Raw genomic sequence first — 22,646 nt, 5'->3', positions numbered from 1 at the left:
ACCAGTACATGACATTCTCGCCATTTAACCACACAATTTTTATTTTTTTCTTATTTATCAACTAGTTATTTAAATATAATTAACTTTGATGATTTTTTTAAAAAAAATTTAGAGATGCTTCAATTGCTTTCATACTTCTTTTTGGCAAAGAAGTCCAATTAACTTATAACATGGTCCTCCATTTAAACAAAAAAAGCAGAATCTTCCCTAATATTACCAAAGAATAGATAAGGTCACTAGCAAACTACCATTCTCATATGAGATCTTGTCAATAAAATCTAAAAATGATTTTACTTTATTGGATTATTATTATAAAAAAAAAAAAAACTTGAATCAAAGAGTCAAAAGAGGTAATTGGATTAGAAAAATTGAATGGACACAAGGGCTTATGGCCGACTTTGCTAATTTTTAATTCCTTACATTTGACACTATTGCGTATGCTTTTCTCATAATGGTGCATATTTACAGGAATTATTCTTGACTCAAATTAAGTCCTTAGTTGATCAGTTCTTTAGATAATGGTACATAATAAAAAAGTTTTATATGTGTTAGAAGAATAATTAAATGAGTGATTGACTCTAAATTTTTTTTTTAGAGATAATTACAGCATGCTGCTAACTTCGCAACTCAAATCCTTTTTCCCTAGACCCCTAAGCACTTTATGCATTGGAGGTGGCAATTCAGCTAGCTGCAAGGCCCTTGGCGATTGACTCTAAAACTTAAATTCAACTATTATGAAGTAATGAATTTAATCATAATTATAACAATTTGCGCTACAAATACCGAAATATATATATGTTAGTCAAGGAAATTAAGTTGATTTTGAATTTCAATCACATAATTGATTATAACTCCTAACTTTGAATTTATTTCATGCATAATCCAAAAAGAAAAGAATTTATTTCATGCAATTACTAGATATATTGGAATAATTACATATGGACAGCTGGTTTTAAGTTTTAGCACATTAAAGTCATGATTCCTGTTAAAAAAACATGACCCTAAGCTAAAACTGACATGATCAGATGGTCCACAAACAAACACATCTAAGCTGGACTTTTGTCACAGAAGAAATTGCAGCAAATACCATATCTTTTTTTGTCGTTTTGGGTTTGTTCTTTGCATTGTCCAAGAGTATCATCCAGCTGCTTGATTTTTCAAGTTTTGACAATTCGGAAGATTCCGTGGACTTCATGACAAAAACGAAAGGCTCTATGTACTTTATTATTATTATTATTATTTCTTTTTATGATTCGTTTTGGTTGGAAGAAAATTACTCTTTTCTTAAAATTTTGTTTATTATGAATTGGAAGAAAATTACTTGATTACGGGTCATGTACCTATTATTTTACCAGAAATTTTTTTTTTTCAAACTATATAGCAGTGTGTGGGTTTCTTTTTAGGGCAAACCTTGGTTCTAGTATTTAGTTGCAATGAGCCTATCATGGCATCATAAGAGCGTCCACATCCCAGAATCTTATCATATCCTATTTTACCATCTCAAAAAATTATTTTATCCATTATACCATACCATTTTACAATACACTTAGCACCCCAACTTTTATTTTTCCATACTACACATTAAAAAAAAATATTTACATAATAAAATAATATATCTACAAAATAAAATAATATATTCTGAACAAAGAGAGAGAGAAAATGAGACAGTGGAGAGAGGATATGAGACCATGCAAAAGTGCTACAATATGGCAATACTGCTATAGTACTTCTACAAACCTTGCAAATAAGATCGTGGAGAGAGTAAAATACTAATTTTTGGATTTGCAGTACTGGAAATTTGCGATGGTATTGTAACAGTATTGCAAATATTTTTAGTTTTACCATGCCAGATGCGATCGGTTGTAGACATTTTTTTGTGTTGAAATGGTAAATCTTGGCAAGATATGGCATATACCATGCTAGCTGCGAATGCTCTATGGTGATATATATTCACTTTTAGTTATGTGTCATCATTACAACGGATACAAATAGTGTACCATTTTTTCTTTTATCAATATAGCATGGTTTTTTGACTTTGCCACCTCTTCCACTCTAGTCAATCACAAAATAAAAATAAAGATTATATATATAAAAAAAAAAAACTTTGCACTCTTTCTCATCTCTTGTTAATGAATGAGCAAATGCTTGTCTAGTAATTTTCTTTTGGGTAAATTTAAATGATTTCTCTAACGCTTTTTTTGGTTGTAACTAAGGAAAAAAAAAAAGGGAGAAGAAAACATTTTTCTCATGTATGTTTTGAAATAAGAAGAAAAGAAAAGAGAAGAATTATTTTGCTTTCCTTTGTTTGGCTTGTAAATGAAAAGAAAATGGTAAGAAAGATATGTCTTTTACTTTTATACCCACCTAAATTTGAGAGAGATGAATGTAAAAAGTTGGACAAAAATGTAAATTTCCTGTCATAAAAAGTCAAGTGTTAGTTTTTTATTTTTAATTGCTCAAAGTGTCAAGTTTTCTCTTCAATTCTGTCCAAAATGGGAGGATTGAAAAATGGGTGCCCAGTGGGGCTTTTATCTATCCCTTCTTTTCCTTTCTCCTAAAGCAACCAAACTGAAGAAAGGACCGGTCTTCTCTTCTTTTCTCTCTACTTTCCCCCTTTCCAAGCACACTGGAAATATTTGACTAAAATAAAATCATTGGAGTTTTTCAAAATGGGATCTAGGTTTCATTTTAATCCCAAACATTAGAATGTGAAAATGTATCTATTAAAAAGATTGTGGGATTGATTCGTGATATGATAAACCACAAAGGGGTAAATAATTTATCAAGATAATCGGTTAATTTGAATGAAATTTGAATGATTTTATTTTAATCCAAATCTTATGGGATCGAATGTAACAATTGAATTTGATGAGATAAAAAAACATCCATTTGGAAAGACTATCAAGACAACCAGCCACAATACAAGTGTAAAAAAATTTAAAACCGCAAACCAATAGACGATCGCCAGTCAAGAACGATCTTAATTATGGCACAAGAATCACGCCTAGCACTAGCCATGATGTTGGGGTTGCCGATGGCCCGTAGTACCTGGTTTCACTCCTCAAAGGGAGCTAATAACCCCAAGCATGACCATAGTGCTGTAGCGCCCATGATGTTGAAAATGGCAAAAAATAAGGAGAAAGAGAGGGGAGGGGGGTATATTAACAGCCCTCCTCTATTTATGAGAAAAAATACACCCATAATATCACTGTTATTCAAAAAAAGAGAGGAGAACTAGTACCTGACAAGGTAATCTATATATTGATAGGGCTTATACAGTTATACGAACTCAAAAAGACGTATTTTTGCATAACAAAATTATGTCAGTTATGTTATGAGACACTATCCACTTCAATAGTGGATATGAATGGAAGGTCATTTTTTCAACTGCTATGTAATGTTAGAACTTAGAAGTATTGATCTAAGTTTTAAAATTAAAAAGGACAAAATCATAGTTACTTAAAAAAATTAAAGATGTAAATTATATTTTACAATACTTGTAAAGTTGTGATATTCAACTAGTCTTTGTTGGTTCCGTGTCAAATTTTGTTGTAATTGATTCAATTATTTCCCTATATTTATGTGGGTTTAATTGTAAGGGATGAGTGTGAGAGATTAGTGAAGAATCAAGCTTGCAAAAGAAGATTAGTGTAGTTCGCGACTAGCTTGCAAAAAGCTCGCGAGTAAAGCAGCCCGCAAAAAGGCCATGTGTGAAGTACATGACTAGAAGCTGAAGAGTCATGCTAGCCTGTCATTTTGCAAGTACTTTGTGAGAAACACCATCTCGTGAGGTACCCGCAAAACTCTCTATTTGGCAAAAATGAAAAGTTTTTTACTAAATTCTTTACCCACACTATATATATACCCCCCATTACCCACGAAATTGTAAGAAGTGTTTTTAAAATAAAAAAAAAAACCATAGCAAAACACTTAAGAGTTAGAGATTGTCATACCCACAATCATCTACACAGTTTCTCTTGGTTTTTCTCTACTCCTATCTTTCTATCTATACATCATTGAGAGATTCTTAGCCTAAACACTTACCTCATCCATTTTGAGTGATGAGAGAAGTTTTGGTGTTTTTGGAAAGTATTGAAAGAAGCCAATGAGTGGCGGATGCAATCAGGCGGAATTGTGGGATCCGAAAAGCTAGTGAAGATAAGACCCTGAGAAGTCTGTTGGTAGCAAGAACTTGAAGGGCTCAAGTATATTGGATAGATTAAGTTTTAAGGGTCTCTTTGATATTCGAGTACTCCAATTTATTCATTAGTAGATCGATTTCGACTTGGCTTAGAGAGTAGTTACGTTTATTGCGTGTGCTTTACTCTTGTTTTGTACTTAGATAAGTAAAAGTAATTAAGCCGTAATTTCAAATTAGATATCTGAACAAGTTTTAGTATTTTTACACTAATTGAGCTTTCAGTGCTCATATCAGTTTGAATAAAAATTTCAATTTATTTTAATATTATAAGGACTTAATTTTTATATTTTTCCTTTTTAAAATTGATTGGAAAAAAATTGGTTCTTATGGTATGTGATTATTTTAATTATGTAAATAAAACAGAATAATTTCAAATTAAAAAGAAAATAGCATGAAAAAAAAAGACAGCTATAAAGCCTACAATGCAAATTTCAAGAAGAAGGAGGGAGTTGTTACATTTTGTCAGACCTCGAGGGACGTGAGGGCAAATTTCCTTCTTCTAAAATGGAATCAATCTGAAATACTAGCCAAAAAAATGATTCTTTTAAGAGTATAGAACACAAAGGGCCAGCATGGACCCACCACTGAAAGCTTTATGCTGAAGAAATGGTTTGAGTCAAAATTAGAGCTTCTCTCACATGATTACCACTGTTTATTAGCTTGTAGCTTAATGGAATGCTTGATACTAGTAGTTTATTAGTTGCAATCCCAATACAGAGATGAATTTTGACCCTGTGATTACTCTTGTAGTAGTTGTAGAATGTAGGGCCACCCCTCAAATGCTGTCCACAAATCTGACTTTTCATGGACTCCATATAATGCTATGGCTATTCCAATAATAATACAAATACATCAAACTCTTCTTCAGTCTCAAATGACTTTACTATTTTGATATTATTGCACAGAAGAGACAGACTGAGAGGAGGGGAAAAGAATTAAAAACCTTTCTTCTGATAAGTGATAAGTAAGCATCACCCTTCGCTTAAAGCAAAAATTAAAAACAAAAAGAGAGTGTATGAAGAAAAAGATAAAGTTAATTAGTCACAGATTCCAGAGTGCCCTATCTTCAGAACCCTGCTCTTTGATGATGGCATATACCCACAATCCCAACAAGAAGACAAACCATAGCCCACCTAACAAACTCCATAAAACACCAAAAAGATATAATCAAAAATTAAAAAAATAATACCTAAGAGACATGAATACATTATATTTTATTATTTTTTCATCACAACAATTTTATTTTAATTCACTATACATCAATTTTTTAATTCAATTAATATAATAAATAGGGAGAAAGATATGAATCATAATTTTCCTCGTAAAAAAATGATTTTTTCTTAGAACTCCTTATAAAAGAAATTAAGAGCTAAAAAGCTCTAAACATGTGAGCTTTAGTCAAATATTTTGTCTTCTAATGTTTTAACTTAATAATAGAGAACGATTTTCATAAAATTGACCTTAAAAATTGAAACTCCATCCTTTCAAAAACATTATTCTTTTATTCATTAATTATACAATAAATTACATATATAGTGATAAAACTTAAAAAAAAAAGATTTGTATCATTAAAAAAAAAACCACTACCCAACCTCATTTCTTCAAATCTTAAAAAACAGGAAAAGAAATAAAAAAGCAAGCAACAGCCAACAAAAAATGTATTCTATTCTCTCCATTTACTCAAAAAGACACGCTCTCTTCCCTCTCTCTTTCTAAAAGCTTAATGACTTCTTGCATTTCATAATCCCATTCATTATTCCTTTCTTCTTCTTCTCTCTCATCAAGTCCATAATACATACAAAGAAAAAAACACAGACTTTCCCTCTCTATCTTACTATCCATTCATCTCTCAGAGGCAGAGACATACAGAGATAGAGAGAGAGAGAGACCATGCCAGTCGTTGATGAGACCACAGGCCTAGAGCAAATCAAATGGAGAAGACCCAGAAACCAATTCCAACACCAACCCATTTCAGAGATGGATCCTCCAACTAGTCCTAACCCACAAATCCCATCTATAATCCAATCCAGTAGATGCAAATCCACCATCTCTTCCCTCCTCCTCTCCACTTTTTCCAACACAAACACCGCAAATGAAGCCACACCCACAAACTCCAGCACCAAGAAAAAGAACAACTTCACTTCAGCAACGTTTAGGGGGCTTGGGTGTACGGCCTCAGCTTCACAGCAAGTGTCGGTGCCGGCAGTGATTCGAGGGTCAGCTGACTGGGAAGCTAAGAAGAGCAGGAAGAAGAAGAAGAAGCAAAAGAAGAACTTTAACAACAGCAGCAACAACAACAACAACAACAACGGTAATAGTAATAGCAATAATGGAGGAGATGGGCCTAATATAATGAGTTGTGTGGATGTGCAAGATGTTTGGTGTGGACCTGGAATTGGGTTCTCTGCAGAGGATTGTGTAGTGGCCAGAAGGAATGGCAATGGGAGAGGCAAGATTGATGGTGATACTAAAATCAACCATACCCACAGGGAGGTACTACTCTCTTTTTGGCTCTCTTACTAATGTTATTGACTTTTAAGGTTGTGATGCTGAATTTCTCTAATTTTATAGGATGTGGGGGTCAGAGTTTAGTACTTTTGTCAAGATTTTTTTCAATGTTTGATTTGGTAGAAGTGGCCATTTGTTAGGTGTTTAATCTGGGTTTGGTGTTTGAATAGTGATCTTGATCATTATGCTGTTCAACCTGAATTGGGATTTTTTTTTTCTTCTTATAATGTATATGTATGTTTATTTGGGTTGTCTGGAACTAGTATTTCTCTGGATTTGATTCAGAATTTACAGAAGAAAAGATGAGAAGAGCAAAGACAAGATCTTTGGGGGGCTAAACTTCCAAATCTCATCTCTCTTTCTCTGTGTGAATTTAAGAGAATTTTGATGGTCTCCAGAGGAAATAATGTGTATATTTTGAGTCTGTCTTTTGGGAAATGGAAAATTGTCTACTAGTTGTTCTGCTTTGTAAGTAGTAATAATTTTTTATTCGTTTACTGGTTAAATTAATACTGGGGTTAGAGTCTGGGAGTGGCCAACTATAAATGCTTACTGAATCTTCAAATAATTTAGTCTTTACAATAAATATTGCTTGCAGAGTTTGTTTGCTTGTTTTGTTTTATATTATTTTCCCCTTTTGGTTGTGGATTCTGGAGTTGTTTGCATTCCTCAGTGCTATCCTTATTCATTTCCATATGATGTTTCAATTGCTCCAATTATTTATTTTAAAACCTATCATATGGTATCGGATATCTATATCAAGGTGGAAGCCCAATCATTAATATAATATACAAATAGGATTCCAATTTCAATATAATTTCGTGATAAGTGCCATTCTAATTGCATCGTTACATACAAATTCACGCATTTGAACCTAGAGAAAATCAAAAGATTTTATTTGAATTTATTATGCTTTAATTTAATACTATGAATGTGTAGTACTTGTTAAATAGAAATATTTCACATATTTATAAAATTGTGTTTATTATTTTTTTTTATAAGTAAAACAACTCACGGCTAGATTATTAATTTACCTCTAATTGTGCTTATTTTTCATTGCACCTGTGCATTTGTAAGTCAGGGTTTGTTAAAATTTTTCAAAAAAGCCTCTTGTTTTGAGTTCCCAAAGTCTTAGGATTGTCATATTCTTCAGCTGGTTTTGTTTCTTTGTAGGAAATACTTCATTGCTTGTTTTGTGGAACTTTCTGATTTCTTGGGTGTTTGTTAATTGCCTTTGACAGTTTTGACCAATATTTTATTGGCTGTGTGAGTGTGACATTCAGTGACAGTGTTTTATGGAACTAAGTCACTGATTTTCTCGTGTTTAATTTTTTTTTTTGGTTCAATGCGTGCACGTTTAAATTTGTATAGTTGCTAACGCATAATATTTTCTTTCATGAATAATTCACTTTTGATTAGACCCCTCCTTATATTAAGACTCCCACCTAAACCAGGAGACTCCTAGGTGTGAGTGTTAGATAAGTGCTTCAGTGGTTGGATTATAGAGGGACTTTCTTTTCTGTTATCTATAAAGAAATTGTATTTATGGGGTATATGCCGACTTTTTATCATTTTGGTTGATTGTGCTTTCATCAAATCTTGGCAGCGTCCATGTTTAGGAAGGCGAGCAGTGAACCCTGAACCCATTTCATTTCTGGACTCCGACTCGGATTATGTATCTTCTCGTCCTGGATTGGAGGTATTCGGAACTAGGTACTACCGACATGCTCGACACCCTTCTCCTGAGGGCTTTGCTGAGGTCTGTCCATGCTCTCCATGTGTTCTGTCAATATAATTCTCAAGGATGCTACTTTATGCTTATTTATTTATTTTAGTATATATCTATTATTTATTCATACACTGCACTTTTGTGCCTCTTGTACTATTTGGCCCGCAGGCTATAGCTTAATTTTGGTAGTTTGGGATATTGTTTATACTTTTTGGTAGCTTTTTCCAATTTTCCATTAAATGGTCTGGGTAGTTATTGGGTTTGGTTTTGGCAGGTAAAACATAGCTTTCATTTATATATAATTGAGTTCTTAACTATATAGGATTAGGGGGGATCTTGACAAATCAAATATATTTAAGTATTTCCAGTGATGTAATTCTCAATCAACTATTTGTGAGTTAAATATGACCAGAAGATGCTCAACATAAATTATAGATGTTGCAGTTTAATCCATGCCCGCATGCACCTTCACATGGAAAGTTCCTGTGATTTCTTCTGAAATAATTGTATTTGCTGAAAGAGCAACTCTGCATTAAGATTTTTGGGGATGCTGGTTTATTTTTTCTTGCTCTCTTTTTTGCTTTACTTATTTGAGCTGATAATGAATTGGTACAGCTTAATTTTAGTAGTGTGGAATATTGTTGTCAGTTGCCACTTTCTGGTTCACCAAGCAAAACAGAAATGGTAGATGCTGCGAAATTGGTGTTAACAATCACCTCATGGAGAGCTCTTTAGATGTGATTTCTGTTGAGAATTTTTATTTGCCAAAAAGCACCTCCTGTAGTTTGTTATTATCATATTTAAGACTGCAATTTTAAATTAATGTCAACGGGCTTTGAGTCTGCTTGTGTCAAATGGATTTGATTTTCCCTTTGCACAATAAACTACTGGGAGAAAGCTGGTGAAATTCTGATTGCTATACATGAAAAATAAAAATAAAAAGAAATTGCTGACAATTAAGTTCGAGAGTCACATTCGCTAATTGGATAATTCTTCATAGATTATCTAATAAAATATATTAATCGGTGCAGGAAAGAGATAAGGCTTGAAGGGTTAGGTCACCTACTTATCCTCTGATTGCCATTATTTTTTCATAAGTCAATGTTAAAAAATTGTGCAAAGGAAACCTGGTTAAGACACATGTTGTACTCTAGCTCTGTGTAGGGAATGATATAAAGGACATGAAGTCTAGTTCCCCTTCCCCCCCCTCCTTCCCCTCTTCAGAGAGAGGGAGAGAAAGTTGGCGTTTCCTCCTCCCATAATAATGGGAGAGGGGGGGGGGGGGGGTGAGCTCTTGGGTTCAAGACTCACTAGGTGCATGTGTAATCTATTCTTCAAAAGGTATAACTTGGAAGTTCTTCAAGAGAATTTTGTAGTGCTCCTGAAACTAAAAGTAAGAGCATTTTGTAAATTATGTTGGGTGATGGTTAGGTCAGTGCAATAAATTGGCTAAATGCAATACATGGTCCAACGAATAGGTTGAATACAATGGTGGGTGTTAGTTTTCTGCTCAAAACTACTTATATATATATTTTTTCCGCTCAGCACTGTAGATTGTTTGGTAAGCTCATTACCGCATTTGTCTGTCTGTCTATCCATCTTATGCGTATATGTAGCTAACAATTATTTGCTATGGAGTTGCATGAATACTCTGTGAGCTACAAATGTAAAATTAAGGATTTTAATGTTTATTATACATAATTCTTGGTGAAATGATAAGGTTCTGAGGGGAAACTTCACCTTATATGTGATTATATTGTGGCAAAGATCATGTGGTATTTAGGAGGCATTTAAAATAGTGCTGGCTGATGCAGATTATGATGCTTCAGAATAGTCTGCTAATGGGGGGAAGAATAGACACACACGATCGATATAGAGACTTGAGACTTGATGTTGATAGTATGTCATATGAGGTTTGTTGTTTTTCCTTGTAAAATGCATCTTTATATCTTTTGTTTTACCTTTTCTTTTTATTCTGGGAATCATGTCTATATTGTATGATGTGCATCCTGTCGTAATTCCCGTAATTCCCTTGTTTTATGGCAAACAGGAATTGCTTGAGCTTGGTGATAGAATTGGTTATGTGAGTACTGGATTGAAAGAAGAGGAAATAGGCCGCTGCCTCCGGAATATTAAGCATTCGCTTGTAAATGATCTGTCCCCACATTTTACTAAGCAAGTAGATAGGAAGTGCAGCATTTGTCAGGTGAGCTTGTAATAAATTGTTCACTTTTTTGCTATCAAAACTGTTGTTCTCCTTTGAATTTGCCTAAAATTCTTATTTGTGCATATAGGAGGAATACGAAGGAGATGATGAGATGGGGAAGCTGGATTGCGGACACAGCTATCATTTACAATGTATTAAACAGTGGCTTGCACAGAAAAATTGTTGCCCTGTCTGTAAGACTGAGGTGGTGGCTCGATGCTGAGACTGGTGGCGGACTTGTCCTGGCTTATTCAATGCTGGTGGTTTTTGGATACTGCTTCTCATTTTACTCCTCCCCTACTTGGTGTATAGATTTCATTTCCTCCAATACATGATCAAGAATTAATTCTTTGGTTTTGAAGCTTCAATCCCTATTTTGCATGTTTTGAAATGATCGGGCCTCTTTGACTATTAAGCAGTTCCATGTTAATTGAAATTATCTAAAATTTAATGGGGATCATTAAATTATATATATACATTACACATTGTTTTTCTCTGAACATATTCAATTTGATAGATGCTGGAGTAGCAACTTGCAACGCCTATATGCTAAATTCAGTTTTCAGGTTGAAATTTGAATGCAACGAGTGGTTTTTTAGTGTATAGCTCAATATATGAAATCTTGTGATTTTAGTGAAGATTATCAATCATGCTTAAGAAATTGGAATATTAATAAAAATCTCCGTGCTGACGAGTTTTCTGGAAGGAGAAAAGGTTGGTGTCAATGTATTAGGTAGGAGATGGTGTCTGATCATGATTGTGGTTTAGGCATGCCAATTAGAATTGAAAAATAAAAATTGTCTTTCATTTGATAGATTGGATTGGTAGTGATGCGGGCCAACCATAGAACACTGTTCAATAAGTGGAATGCATTAGCTGTCTGTTCTAAGGTTGATGTGCGTTTGGCTAATTGTACGTTTGCTGAAGGTACCATAGAAAAGGAATGATAATTTTTTTTTTCCCCTAGTCCAACAGGGAGACTTTTTGGGGTATTCCAAATGCATTTGTGTAAAAGTTTGATTGACATTTGTTTGTTCTATTTATCATACAGAGCTGAGAATCTTCGTAGTTCTGGTAGGCTAGGGTATACATCCCACATGGTGTACAATTTTCCTCTACTATGTCACGGGTTAGATTGGAGTCTAGGAGCTCTTTCTAGATGTGATTACTAACTAACAAGTGAGAGTTGGTACTTGGTAGTGCCCACCATCCTCTGTACTCTTGTTTTGGAAGGTTCCTATATTGGTGTTTAGTAGACTTATCCTGAAAAATGCTGGTCCTAGAAGAAATAAGGGTGTTTAACATCATACATAAAGCAGAGTTCAGAGGGAGTAGCAAGTACAGACATTAGGAGAAACTTTGTAGTCTTAATCTCTCTCTCTCCGGGATTGGGCAGGTCGAACTCAAGGGGGGAAAAAAGAAGAACAAGAAGAAGGCAAGAATTAAACTTGGCTTGGTACTAAAAAGAAATCCCAACATTTTAATCCAATAGTCCCCATACTCTTTTAATGAACGTGAAGAAGAAAACGAGAGATACTAGGATATTTTTTAATGATTGCAAAAGAGCTTGCTTAAACGCCTCATTCATTTTAATTGGTACGAGTTACGAAACAAAACTTAACAAACAAGACAAGACGCATGCAAGTCAGTACACATCCGTTCATATCATTTTCACGCAAAGCAAAAAAAAAATGATAACAATACAATAAGAAATGAGAAGGGCAGTATAGACGAATTTTATACTAGAAGATGCAAATGGTAAGAGAACTTGAGATGAACCAGAAGTTGCAAGCACAACAAGCTCTTTCATTTTGTCTCTCACCTTAATAAGAGAAAGGTACAATCTAATTCTTGTATTACAGACATCTAACGAGTAATTTTAAAAAATAATAATAATTTATCTTTTCGATTGTAATATTTGCTATTTCTTTTACAACTATATACACAAGTGGAACATTGTACAACAATATACAAGCAGACACCAACTTCCTCTACTTCTTTGGTGGCTTCTTTCTTAGGGGATCTTCATTCAGTTCAACTTCTATATGGACAAAAAAAATTGACTAAAACTTCCAGTATAGAAATGAGACGAGTAAATCAAATCACGTCATTACGATTGAGAAATTCAATTATACAGGGATACACTTGATCTGCAACCTGCACCAAAGGAGAGAGAGAGAGAGAGGGAGAGAGGGAGAAAGGAACAGTTAAACAATCCGTTGCACAAAAGAATTAACTGAACAAATTCTAACTGGTATAGCAAAACTTTATTCTTTTCATTATGTGAAAGAAAATTTTATCAATCTAGGGTAAAAAAATAAATTACTCATACCATACGACCTCCAACTAGATCATAGTGACCATAATGTGGCCCGCCGGGTTCTCCAAAAACTTTGTAAGCAACAAAATCTTCAGGAATCAGCTTTGCCGTTTCTGCTCCATAAATATCAATCATCATAGGTACGAAGAGAGAAAATAGGAAAAAAAAAATAGTAAAGGAATATAATTGAAAACTGGAGCCTGTTAAAGGCACAAATATATGAACTAAATTCTACCATATACAGCTTCAGGTGGACAAATTAAGTCTTGGTCTCCAGCAAGTGCTAACACAGGGACATTGCTTTTGCGTAAATAATCCTTGTAGAAAAAAGTTCCACTTCTGTCACGTAAACCACCCTCTTGGAAGGCAGTTGCTAGCTGCAAGAGAAGCTTAGCAGGAACTGTACCTGTAAATTATATCAGAATGAGAATCAGCCTGCAGTCACATATTAAGGAGAAAGAGAGAGAATGCTGAAAATGCTTTCCAATTGAAAATGATGTTGAGAGAAATTAGTCACTAATTCTGAACTTAAGCTAAAAATAAAACTTTAAAGAATTTGATTACAAACTCATGATGAGAACAACACTGATGGACCAACTTCAGAAGGAATTGTGCAAACAGATTGGAGAAAAGACCATTCAAATGGATTAGATTTCATGGTTATTAGTTATAAACTACTACTACTTATCCCCAAAACTTAAACTGATCGGAAATGATGAATTTAATCACTTATTGTTATTCTAACAATTGAAATATACACAGATATTAAATAAGGAAAGCCAAAATTGAACTAGTGCAGCACAAGAGTAACAGGGGGCTAGGCAATTACTAAAGGATGAAAGGACATTAGACTGACAGCAGAGATAAACAACAGTACAGGCACGACATGCTTTTCATCAGGTCCCACAGCTTTTCCCATTTTCATCTTCCTCAATGCATCCTGCATCTTGGTAATCCTAATTCTTCGAACAAATCTATGGTTTCTATCCTTAATTGTGAAGTTGAGTTCCCTCTATTCTCTTGTATGGCTTCCATGAAAAAGTTTATCAAAATAACTTTGGTTCTCTCTTTAATCTCCTTTACTTTACTAAGACTCTTTCATTTTCATCTTTAATGCACTTGAAACGATTCAAGTCTTTTGTTTTCATTTCCCTTGTTTTATAAAGTTAATAAAAGTTCTTTTCTCCATCCGTAGTCCCCAACTTGCTATATAATTTATCACAAGCCTTAAATCTAGCCTCTTGGACAACCTTTTTTTGCTTCTTCTCTCTTTGCCAATTTATAATTTTCATAAGCTGACATTGTATCTACAACTGAATATAACATCCTTGCCAAAATTGTAACTTCCTTACCAAAAATGGATCATAAAATTGAAATTGATGTACAAAAAATATCATTGACATATAAATGTTGGGTTATGTGGAGCCTAGTTGTATTTGGTCCAGATTATGACCCGACCCAATATAAAGGTGCTACGGTTTTTTAATGGGATTGCCCCTAGGAAAGAAACTTTGGCCCATTTTTAGCCTATTGTGAATCCTGTGCGCAAGATAAAAAAACTGTTGTTTGGAGATTAGGATTTGGTGAGATCGTTTTGAGAGAAAAAATTATGCTGCCGCATCTTGTATTTTTTTTCCTGTGAATAGTGAAATCACTGTAATTCCATGGATGTAGGCAAATTGCCGAACCACGTAAGTATTGTCTTGTGTGATTGTTTTCTTTGATGCATATTTTTTCTCTATTTTTGCATCTATCTAAGAATTTTGTGTATATTCCCTACAGAAAACAGCTAAGAATGTAACGAGTCCCCCCATGGATAGCCTCATACCTACCTGAACCATCCCAGGGGAAGATGCCTCCCCAGTCTATTAAATATTCTTTTGGCAATTATGAAAATGAACTATGTGACAATGTTATCACAATGTAATAGCCGAACATAATATTTCAGCATAACTCCTAAAGGGAACATCTAACCAGGAAAGGATCAAATATCAAATCACTAGGAACATTCTTAGCCATTTTCAAATGCACTGTGTTGCTAATAAGTTATGTAATATTTTGGTAGAAGAAAGATAATTGTACTCACAGAAGTTGTTCAAAACAAGCTTATCAAACAACTTTGGATTCATCATGCCCTGAGCAGAAACTTGAGAACTCAACCAAGACAGAAAATAAGGAGGGCGAGATGCAAGAGGATGAGCAGCAGCAAGCAATGCCCCAATTGGAATAACAGGAACATTTAGAACCTCTGCAGGGTCAGCCTGTATAACACAGTGAACTAGCATCAACTCCTCATGATAATTAGTATACTGTACAGAATTCTCATAGTGAAGCAGTAAAGAGGTACTTAAAACTTAAAACAAGTAGTCTTTCATATCACTTGCCAGAGGTAAAAGTAATTTGAGCGACGACTTTGAAGTTGTGTAGTCAAGTGATGATCCCAAAGTAGCAATTGATGTGAACCCAAAATTCCTTCCTTCAGAACCTTATGAAATAACATATTTTAGCATTAAAATGTTGTTGAAGAAGTGATATAGCACCGCAGAACCAGATTTGCAAATACAATGTTAAAGGAACTAAAATTCATACTCTTGGGGTTGGGGGGGGGGGGGGGGGGGGGGGGGGGTGGAAGTATCAAGAAACATAAAATTTATGTGAGTAAAAAAAAATTGAAAGTTCATAAACAACTGATATGTCTCTGAACCTAACGTGATTTGATGCATATAAATTAAATTTCAAAGCTGTGACAGAGCATAAAAGTTGCTAAATGACACACAGAAATAAACAAAAACACTATTTTGCAAGACTTCAAGACTATTGAACTTCATAGGTCAAGACTTTTACCATCACACCAGTGTGTCCCCCTTTAAAAAAAAAAATGAATACATGCAAAGGTTCTTTTTCATTGTGTGTCTGAGCATGTGTGTGTGTGTGAGAGAGAGAGAGAGAGAGAGCAACCAATATGAAAAAAAAATGAAATAAAAAAAACCAAAGCCAGAATTTAGGGCAACTAAATAACAATGTCACAAAAGGAAATGATAAAGGATAAGCGTGCATCAATGTTAAGAAACAAATGTGGGACGAACAAAATGACCAGTTTAGCCAATTAACTTACAGCATCGAGAGAGCATTGCATATAGCAAGATACCCCCCATTGAGTGACCAATTGCAAGCAACTTTCCATCCTTTGGTTTGCAATGAGTCCTTATGTACTCCATCTAAGATGACAGATTAAAGATTGAGATAACCATTCCGTTCAACAAGTGCGCTATAAGTATATGTCACAATGGTAAGAGAAAAATGTGATTTATGATGTCATTTGTATTGAAGGAATGTCACCTCACCGCAGCAGGTACATCCTCTTCCAAGTAGTGATCAAAGTCCCAATCATACTTTACAATCAGGTCAAGTTGTTTCTGGAATTCTTCTAATCTAGTAAAAAAACGCCCTTGCAAGTCCAAAAGCTGTTCTGGAACTGGCAGTTGACCTTTTTCAACGATATTTACAAGCCTTTGACTCACATCTCTTATTTGGCTAACAATATCAGAGTTTTGTCTTGCTTCTAGAAAACCTGCAAGGTTTGTCCAAAATCATTATGTGTTCATATAATGATCATAGACAAAAAAAAGTTGAAAATTTGATTCAATCAGTTGACAGTTGGACCAACATTCATTTACAAAGCCAGAGAGTTTCTCTGATAAATGCAAAAAAGTTTCCATCAATTTGGTAACTAATTTCAAGTCATGAGATTTAGAAACAGTCAGTTTACTTTTTCCATTAACATTAGAGATGTCAAAATCAGAAAAATCACCAATCTAAGGTAGACTCTTGACCTGAAGGAAAAATACCATCCATTCCATGCTCAACTGAAGAATCTCTCGTGGCATCCACAGGCTGCTTAACTTTCCCAAAGTCCATCCTGTATGTACTCAACCCAGCCCCTCGAACTTCAAGAATCCATGTATCAAATCCTTGGCTAGACATGTACCGTGCAAAAGAGGACTGCAAACAATTTACACACTCATCAACAAGGCCTTATAATTAGAAACTACAGAGGTTGAATATAAAAAAGATGGATAAACTCTGATTTGCATCACAATGATGAAATTATTTTTGAATGTTTTTTTATAGTTAGATAGATAGTAGCCATTGTAAGACTGCCCTATCATATTGAAGCTAGGTGGAACAAAATGAATCATGCAAACCATTCACCATTCAGAACTAAGAAGCTTGTTGCTCTTCCAAACATATTTGTTAGTGATTTTTGCGTGCATGTTAATATTTGAAAAAGAAAAAAAAAAAAAAAAAAAAAAGGAGCTATGCATTGCAATTTTAGGCATATGACCCATACTATACATATAATTATAAAGCAGGATTGAATTCCATTAGGTTTGTAACTTTCTTTTCTTGTAACCTCTTGGAGAGGTTCTTGTCAAAACCAACCAATAGCACAAACTTGACAATGCTTATGCTGAATAAATGAATGAATAGTTTTTGTCCTACTCTTAATTTCTTTTTTACTCATTGATAATAGGATTAATAGTTCTTCATTCCTGTTAGAAACCGAAACCCATTTCGGTTTTGATTGAAACACTTTAATTTCCATGGTTTGTTTTATACGTAAACAGTTAGCTGTGTAACACATAAAGTCATAAACGCTTATCATTTTGTGAAAATGTACTTCTAAACATGGACATGTCATGAGTCATGACCTGAAAAACTCAGGTTTATTTTAGCAGATGTTTAACCGTTTTGAAATTAAAACAATACCATGGGAGTAAAGTCAATAAGTGTTCTGAGTTTTTGCGTACTTTTCTTCCCTACAAATTTTTGTTTACAATCTAAGAAAAAAATGGGAAAAGAAAAAATCCCAACAGTATCCCCATCCTTTATAGGAAAGAACAAGGATATAAATAGTAAAAAACACATGCGTTAGACAGATATGAAAATTGTCTTAACAAAAAAAAAAAAAAAAAAACCCAACACCAAAAACACAAAAAAGGAAAAGAAAGGAGAAAAAAGGTATTAATATAAGTTAAGAAAATTGCATTGCATAGTACTCCTCCTATGAATAAAAAGAAAAATGAAAACACAAGAGACCTGAGGAGAGAGATCATATCCAATAGCATTGGTGGCAACTCCTGACAACAGCAACAGCGGATGGTTCCTTCTCGGCTTTCCCTGTTTTTGTTTTTGTTTTTGTTTTTGTTGTTTTCACTTTACATGTAATCCAAATACATAGTACACACCAAGTAATAATAATAAAAGAACATACATATATTTGTAAGAAAAACAAAACAAGAACCTGCGACTGAGGAGAAGGAAGGTAACGCCAGAGAGCGAGTGTCCAATCCGAGTTGGGAACAGAAACGTAGTGCAACTCATCTGCCGTACAGATCGGCGACTTCTTCTTCTTCTCCGATGCGACGCCGTATACGGCCCGAGGCCTCACCTGCACCCAATGTGGGCCCCAAGAAATTCCTCCGGGTCTTCTCGGGTCGGATCGCATGCTTAATCCGGTGGTGGCCCGGGTCATGGACCACAGATCCGAATGGGAAACAAACATTTTTATTAGTATTTTATTTTATTTTGATTTGGTCGCTTATTGCCAAGTTCGGAAAGAGAATTTATTATGAGGAGTTTAATAATGTTAGGAGTTATTACAAAATGATGATGAAGCTTATTATTAGCTTCCTTACGTGTCTGGATTGAAGCTTAAACGCTAACTATTATTCAATTTTTTGTTACTTCATCCACAAGTCATGATGTGATGACTTTGTGCACGTTTGGATGGTGGATTTTGTGCTATTCATGCGTGCACCCTGTGGTCTATGCATACTGTTTATGAGAACCATAACTTGAAAAAAAATATAAATTTAATTTTAAAACTAGATCCCACGATATTATTTACACATTTAAAAATTATTTTTCTATATTATTTTCAGTTTTTAGCAATAAGTTGTATCTAATCGATTTTTGTTTATTGTTTGTGAAGAATGAAGGTGACATCATACACATCCCTATTCACTTTCACTTTCAGTTTTAAATAAGAAACGTATTAGTCTTCTTCGTATTTGTAATCTTCCATGAGCCTGAAAATGATGTTCAGTTAACCACTCCACAAATCACAACCAAGTGCTACAAATCTTGCGTTTCAGATTAATCACAAATCACAACCACCCAAATTTTACTTCATATATATTGTAGACAGATTTAAAAAAAAAAAAAAAAATCCATTCTAAACATTTGCTCCATAATTTAAATTTGCCTAATTGCCAATTCGTGCTATGCATGGGAAAATTTAGAGAAAGATCATCAAGCATTGTCATTTTCACCTTCGTCTATTGAATTGATATCAGTTGCATTGAAAACTATAAATAAAATATAGGGAAAATTATAATTTATCCACTTGTAGTTTGGCCGAAATTTAAGTTACTTGTCTGTGGTTTGAAATTTGACATTTTACCTACTTGAGGATTGATCGAAATTTAACTTGCCTACCTGTGGTTTGAAATCTCATGATGCAAGTGTTTCGCTAGATTTTTTTTTATTTGATCTTGTATTTTTATGTTTTTTGTGTTTTTGGAGGAAAGAGACATAAAAGTGGAACAAAATTACATATTTAATTTAGTTTTTAACTGAAGTGAGTTACGAAACTCTAACTGAGCTAACCTTAGGTGAGTATAATGTCAAATTTCAAACCACAAGTAAGCAACTTAAATTTCAGTCAAACCACATGTGGATAAGTTATAATTTGCCCTAAAATATAAAATAAAATACTAATTGTACAACTAAAAATCCATTAACATTTTTCTTTTCTTTCTCAACTAAAAATAATACTAACACAAAAGAAATGAATCATTAATTCTATAAAATTCAAATTGTGAGCAACACAAAAACATTGAATCAAAGAACCCTAAGAAAAGTGTCAAGCGGATTCAGCATTAAAATCACAATTACTTGTAATTACTTGAATAAACAATTACTTTGAATCATTATCTGAAAGAGGAGAGATATAAAAACTTAATAAGTCTCAAAGATGAAGTTCCTTAGATATATTTTAGCATCAATGTCCAAGTTTAGCCCTACGTATAGCAAGCATTAGCAGAGTATCCATGACCTTCCTCCTCCAGAATTCACGAAGTTGCTCCAAAGAAAACTTGTTAAACAATGGTATACCACCCTACACACCTATTTACTTTTTTTTTTTTTTTTTTTAAAGGAAAGAAGCATAAGACAACAAAAAGAAATAAAATCTAACTTATATAATTGCACAGTTTAAATCAATGAATTTGTTTGAACCATTGAAATTCACCTTCATATTTACCCTAGAAGACCACATACGAAAGATCTAACAATATCAAAGATATTTATTAAGCAAAAAGAACAATAACTCATGGAACTATAAATTGGGGAGGGGAAAAAGTAGGAGATTATTATGCTACAATGAATATGAACAAAAATCATATACCAAAAACATGCAATTATATAGAACACAACCTCCAACGCATGCTTAAATATTGCAAGAGGCACATAGTCCCATTTTCTTATCGAGACATCTCATGAAAAAAGATTAACAAATGCAATTGTAACCAAGCCTAAACCAACAAACTCTAGCCCAAATATTAATGACATGCTATGAACTGAAAAACGCAAGATGAAGACAAGGCGTTTTACATTTTCAAATAGGAGAATATGCATGCATAAAATTCAATGATGCTATTAGTTGAGAATTATGAAAATTCAAATTAAAAATGAAAAAAAAAAACTAAACTAAAAGCCTAGATTTCCCAAAAGGTGCTCATCAAAATCATAGAAACCACTAGCAACTCAGGGTCATACATCATTCAAATTAAAAAAACCCAAAATTGTCCCCACAGAAAAGACTAAACACGATCAAAAAATACAAACCCATAAACAATTTCATCTAGAATAAGAAAAATTTGTTATTTCAATTTCAACTGACAAATTAAACAACAAAACTATATCAGAGGAAGGAAAAGAATTGGAACAAAAACATGCCAAGAGACTACCTAGATGTTCATGACCTTATTATTGGACTCAAGTTGGCTTCCTGCATAGAGAAGCTTCTAAAATTTTCACATTATTCCATTACCATAAATTCGCCAAATTCAACACACCATTCTAACTGCTAAATTTATGTATTAAAACCCGGAATAACTTGCTTACAATATAAAATTAACAAAATCAATATTATTTCATTAAAACAATTATACCTTTTGGTAAAGTACATACATAGTAGTGCATTATTTTGGTGCTAAAAACAACATAAAAAATAAGAAAAAAAAATCAAATACGGAAATCAAATTAAGCCTATTACAAAAAAAGGATAAAAAAAATCAATAAAGAAAAAATCATATGTAACCCTTGCTTCATTATGTACAACTACAAACACGAAAAAAATAAATATAGCAAGTACTTGCAATGAATAGATAGATTCCTTTTATATTTTATAAAATGACATTCAAGATTATCAATGTTAGATTGCTAAAACATAAACACAATTTAACATCTACCTCTCAAAATTGAATAATACCAAAAATTGGAACGCGTAGCACATCAAAACACAAATATACACATAACCAAAAAAAAAAACCCATAGATCCTTTACTCAAGAACCTTAAAAATGTAAAATTTTCCAAAAGAAAAAGAACATATTAATGCATAAGTACATGTCTACATTACTTTTGAATCATCCAAATGCAGCAACTTTATGGTTTCTTCCCTACTCTCAGTGGCTCCTAAACAATTTTTTCTCCATCTCAATTCTATTCATCATTCTGTAGAGAAATATCACAATCAACATGTATACATCTCATAAAGAACTAAGAGCATATTTGTTAAGGGGTAATTAGACTTAACCCACTTGTAGTTAGGCCAATTTTATCATTGCCTTCCTATTTTTGGAGTTTGTCACTTAATCCACCAGTGGAACCCTCCATCATCCCTCCGTAACCCACCTCACCCATTCTGTTTGTAAACATCATTTACTATATAATCCAACTTTTAGAACACCCTCTCAAGACTCAAGACACTGCTCAAAAAAAATCCATGAAGAAGAACACAAGAGAACAACAAATTTGGTCACAAAAGCTACTAAAATCGCATTTCATGCTCAATAGAATGTGAGATCTAGCTTCTGGTATTGATTTCAAGTAAGGGGATACAATTTTTGACCATCATTGTCCTTTCACACCGATAAGTCAGTGTTATAGGGTTTAAAACATTTTTTCGAAAAATTTGGTCTAAGTTTTAGCATTTTTTTGATGTTTATGTTAGTAGGAATCAAAGATCTCCTTGCATTATGTCTTCCTCAAGTGATTTTTACTTGAGTTCTAGCTAGCATTTTTGTTCTAGAGAGAGAAGTGCACTAAGGACCTCTCTGACACTATCTAACTTTGGGACAAGGTCTTTTGGATGATGCTTTTAAGATGATGTGAATTATTTTGGAAAAAGATTTTATTTTCAACATATGCAATAGTGTAAAAATTTGGGTAATTATTATTTGTCCATTGTTTGTAGGAAGAAGTAAAGACTTGCAAGTACTTCAAGTAAAAAAAAAATTTTGTCAGCTATATTATGAAGTTGCAGCACTTGTGGATGCAAAATTCAAAAGGTTGGAAAAGGAGGCAAAGACTGCTAGTAATAGGGAGAAGCTAGC

General features: G+C 33.6%; 2 protein-coding genes across 4 annotated transcripts; one reads left to right on the top strand and one right to left on the bottom strand.

Moving 5' to 3' along the window:
• The first annotated feature begins 5,843 nt into the window (after positions 1 to 5,843).
• LOC142631311 (uncharacterized) lies at positions 5,844 to 11,146 on the top strand. 2 transcript variants are annotated; one of them, XM_075805454.1, is made up of 5 exons: positions 5,844 to 6,694; positions 8,316 to 8,468; positions 10,253 to 10,351; positions 10,489 to 10,644; positions 10,733 to 11,146. In XM_075805454.1, exons 1-5 carry the CDS (start codon positions 6,092 to 6,094, stop codon positions 10,865 to 10,867), a joined length of 1,146 nt encoding a protein of 381 aa, XP_075661569.1. In that variant the 5' UTR covers positions 5,844 to 6,091; the 3' UTR covers positions 10,868 to 11,146. The 2 variants fall into 2 exon arrangements, with proteins under 2 accessions (XP_075661569.1, XP_075661570.1); XM_075805455.1 differs by lacking the exon at positions 10,253 to 10,351.
• A 1,283-nt stretch (positions 11,147 to 12,429) lies between these two features.
• Positions 12,430 to 18,609, bottom strand: LOC142630967 (uncharacterized). Of its 2 annotated transcripts, none has more exons than XM_075805022.1 (10): positions 18,270 to 18,609; positions 18,065 to 18,145; positions 16,798 to 16,966; positions 16,309 to 16,535; positions 16,080 to 16,182; positions 15,349 to 15,449; positions 15,051 to 15,225; positions 13,200 to 13,370; positions 12,977 to 13,077; positions 12,430 to 12,801 (listed from the first exon to the last, which is right to left on the bottom strand). In XM_075805022.1, exons 1-10 carry the CDS (start codon positions 18,528 to 18,530, stop codon positions 12,742 to 12,744), a joined length of 1,449 nt encoding a protein of 482 aa, XP_075661137.1. In that variant the 5' UTR covers positions 18,531 to 18,609; the 3' UTR covers positions 12,430 to 12,741. The 2 variants fall into 2 exon arrangements, with proteins under 2 accessions (XP_075661137.1, XP_075661138.1); XM_075805023.1 differs by having other exon boundaries at positions 16,813 to 16,966.
• Positions 18,610 to 22,646: the final 4,037 nt, after the last annotated feature.

Source organism: Castanea sativa, chromosome 4, assembly GCF_040712315.1.
Source record: "Castanea sativa cultivar Marrone di Chiusa Pesio chromosome 4, ASM4071231v1".
In the NCBI taxonomy this organism is placed as follows: Eukaryota; Viridiplantae; Streptophyta; class Magnoliopsida; order Fagales; family Fagaceae; genus Castanea; species Castanea sativa.
This window is presented reverse-complemented; position numbering and strand designations above follow the sequence as displayed.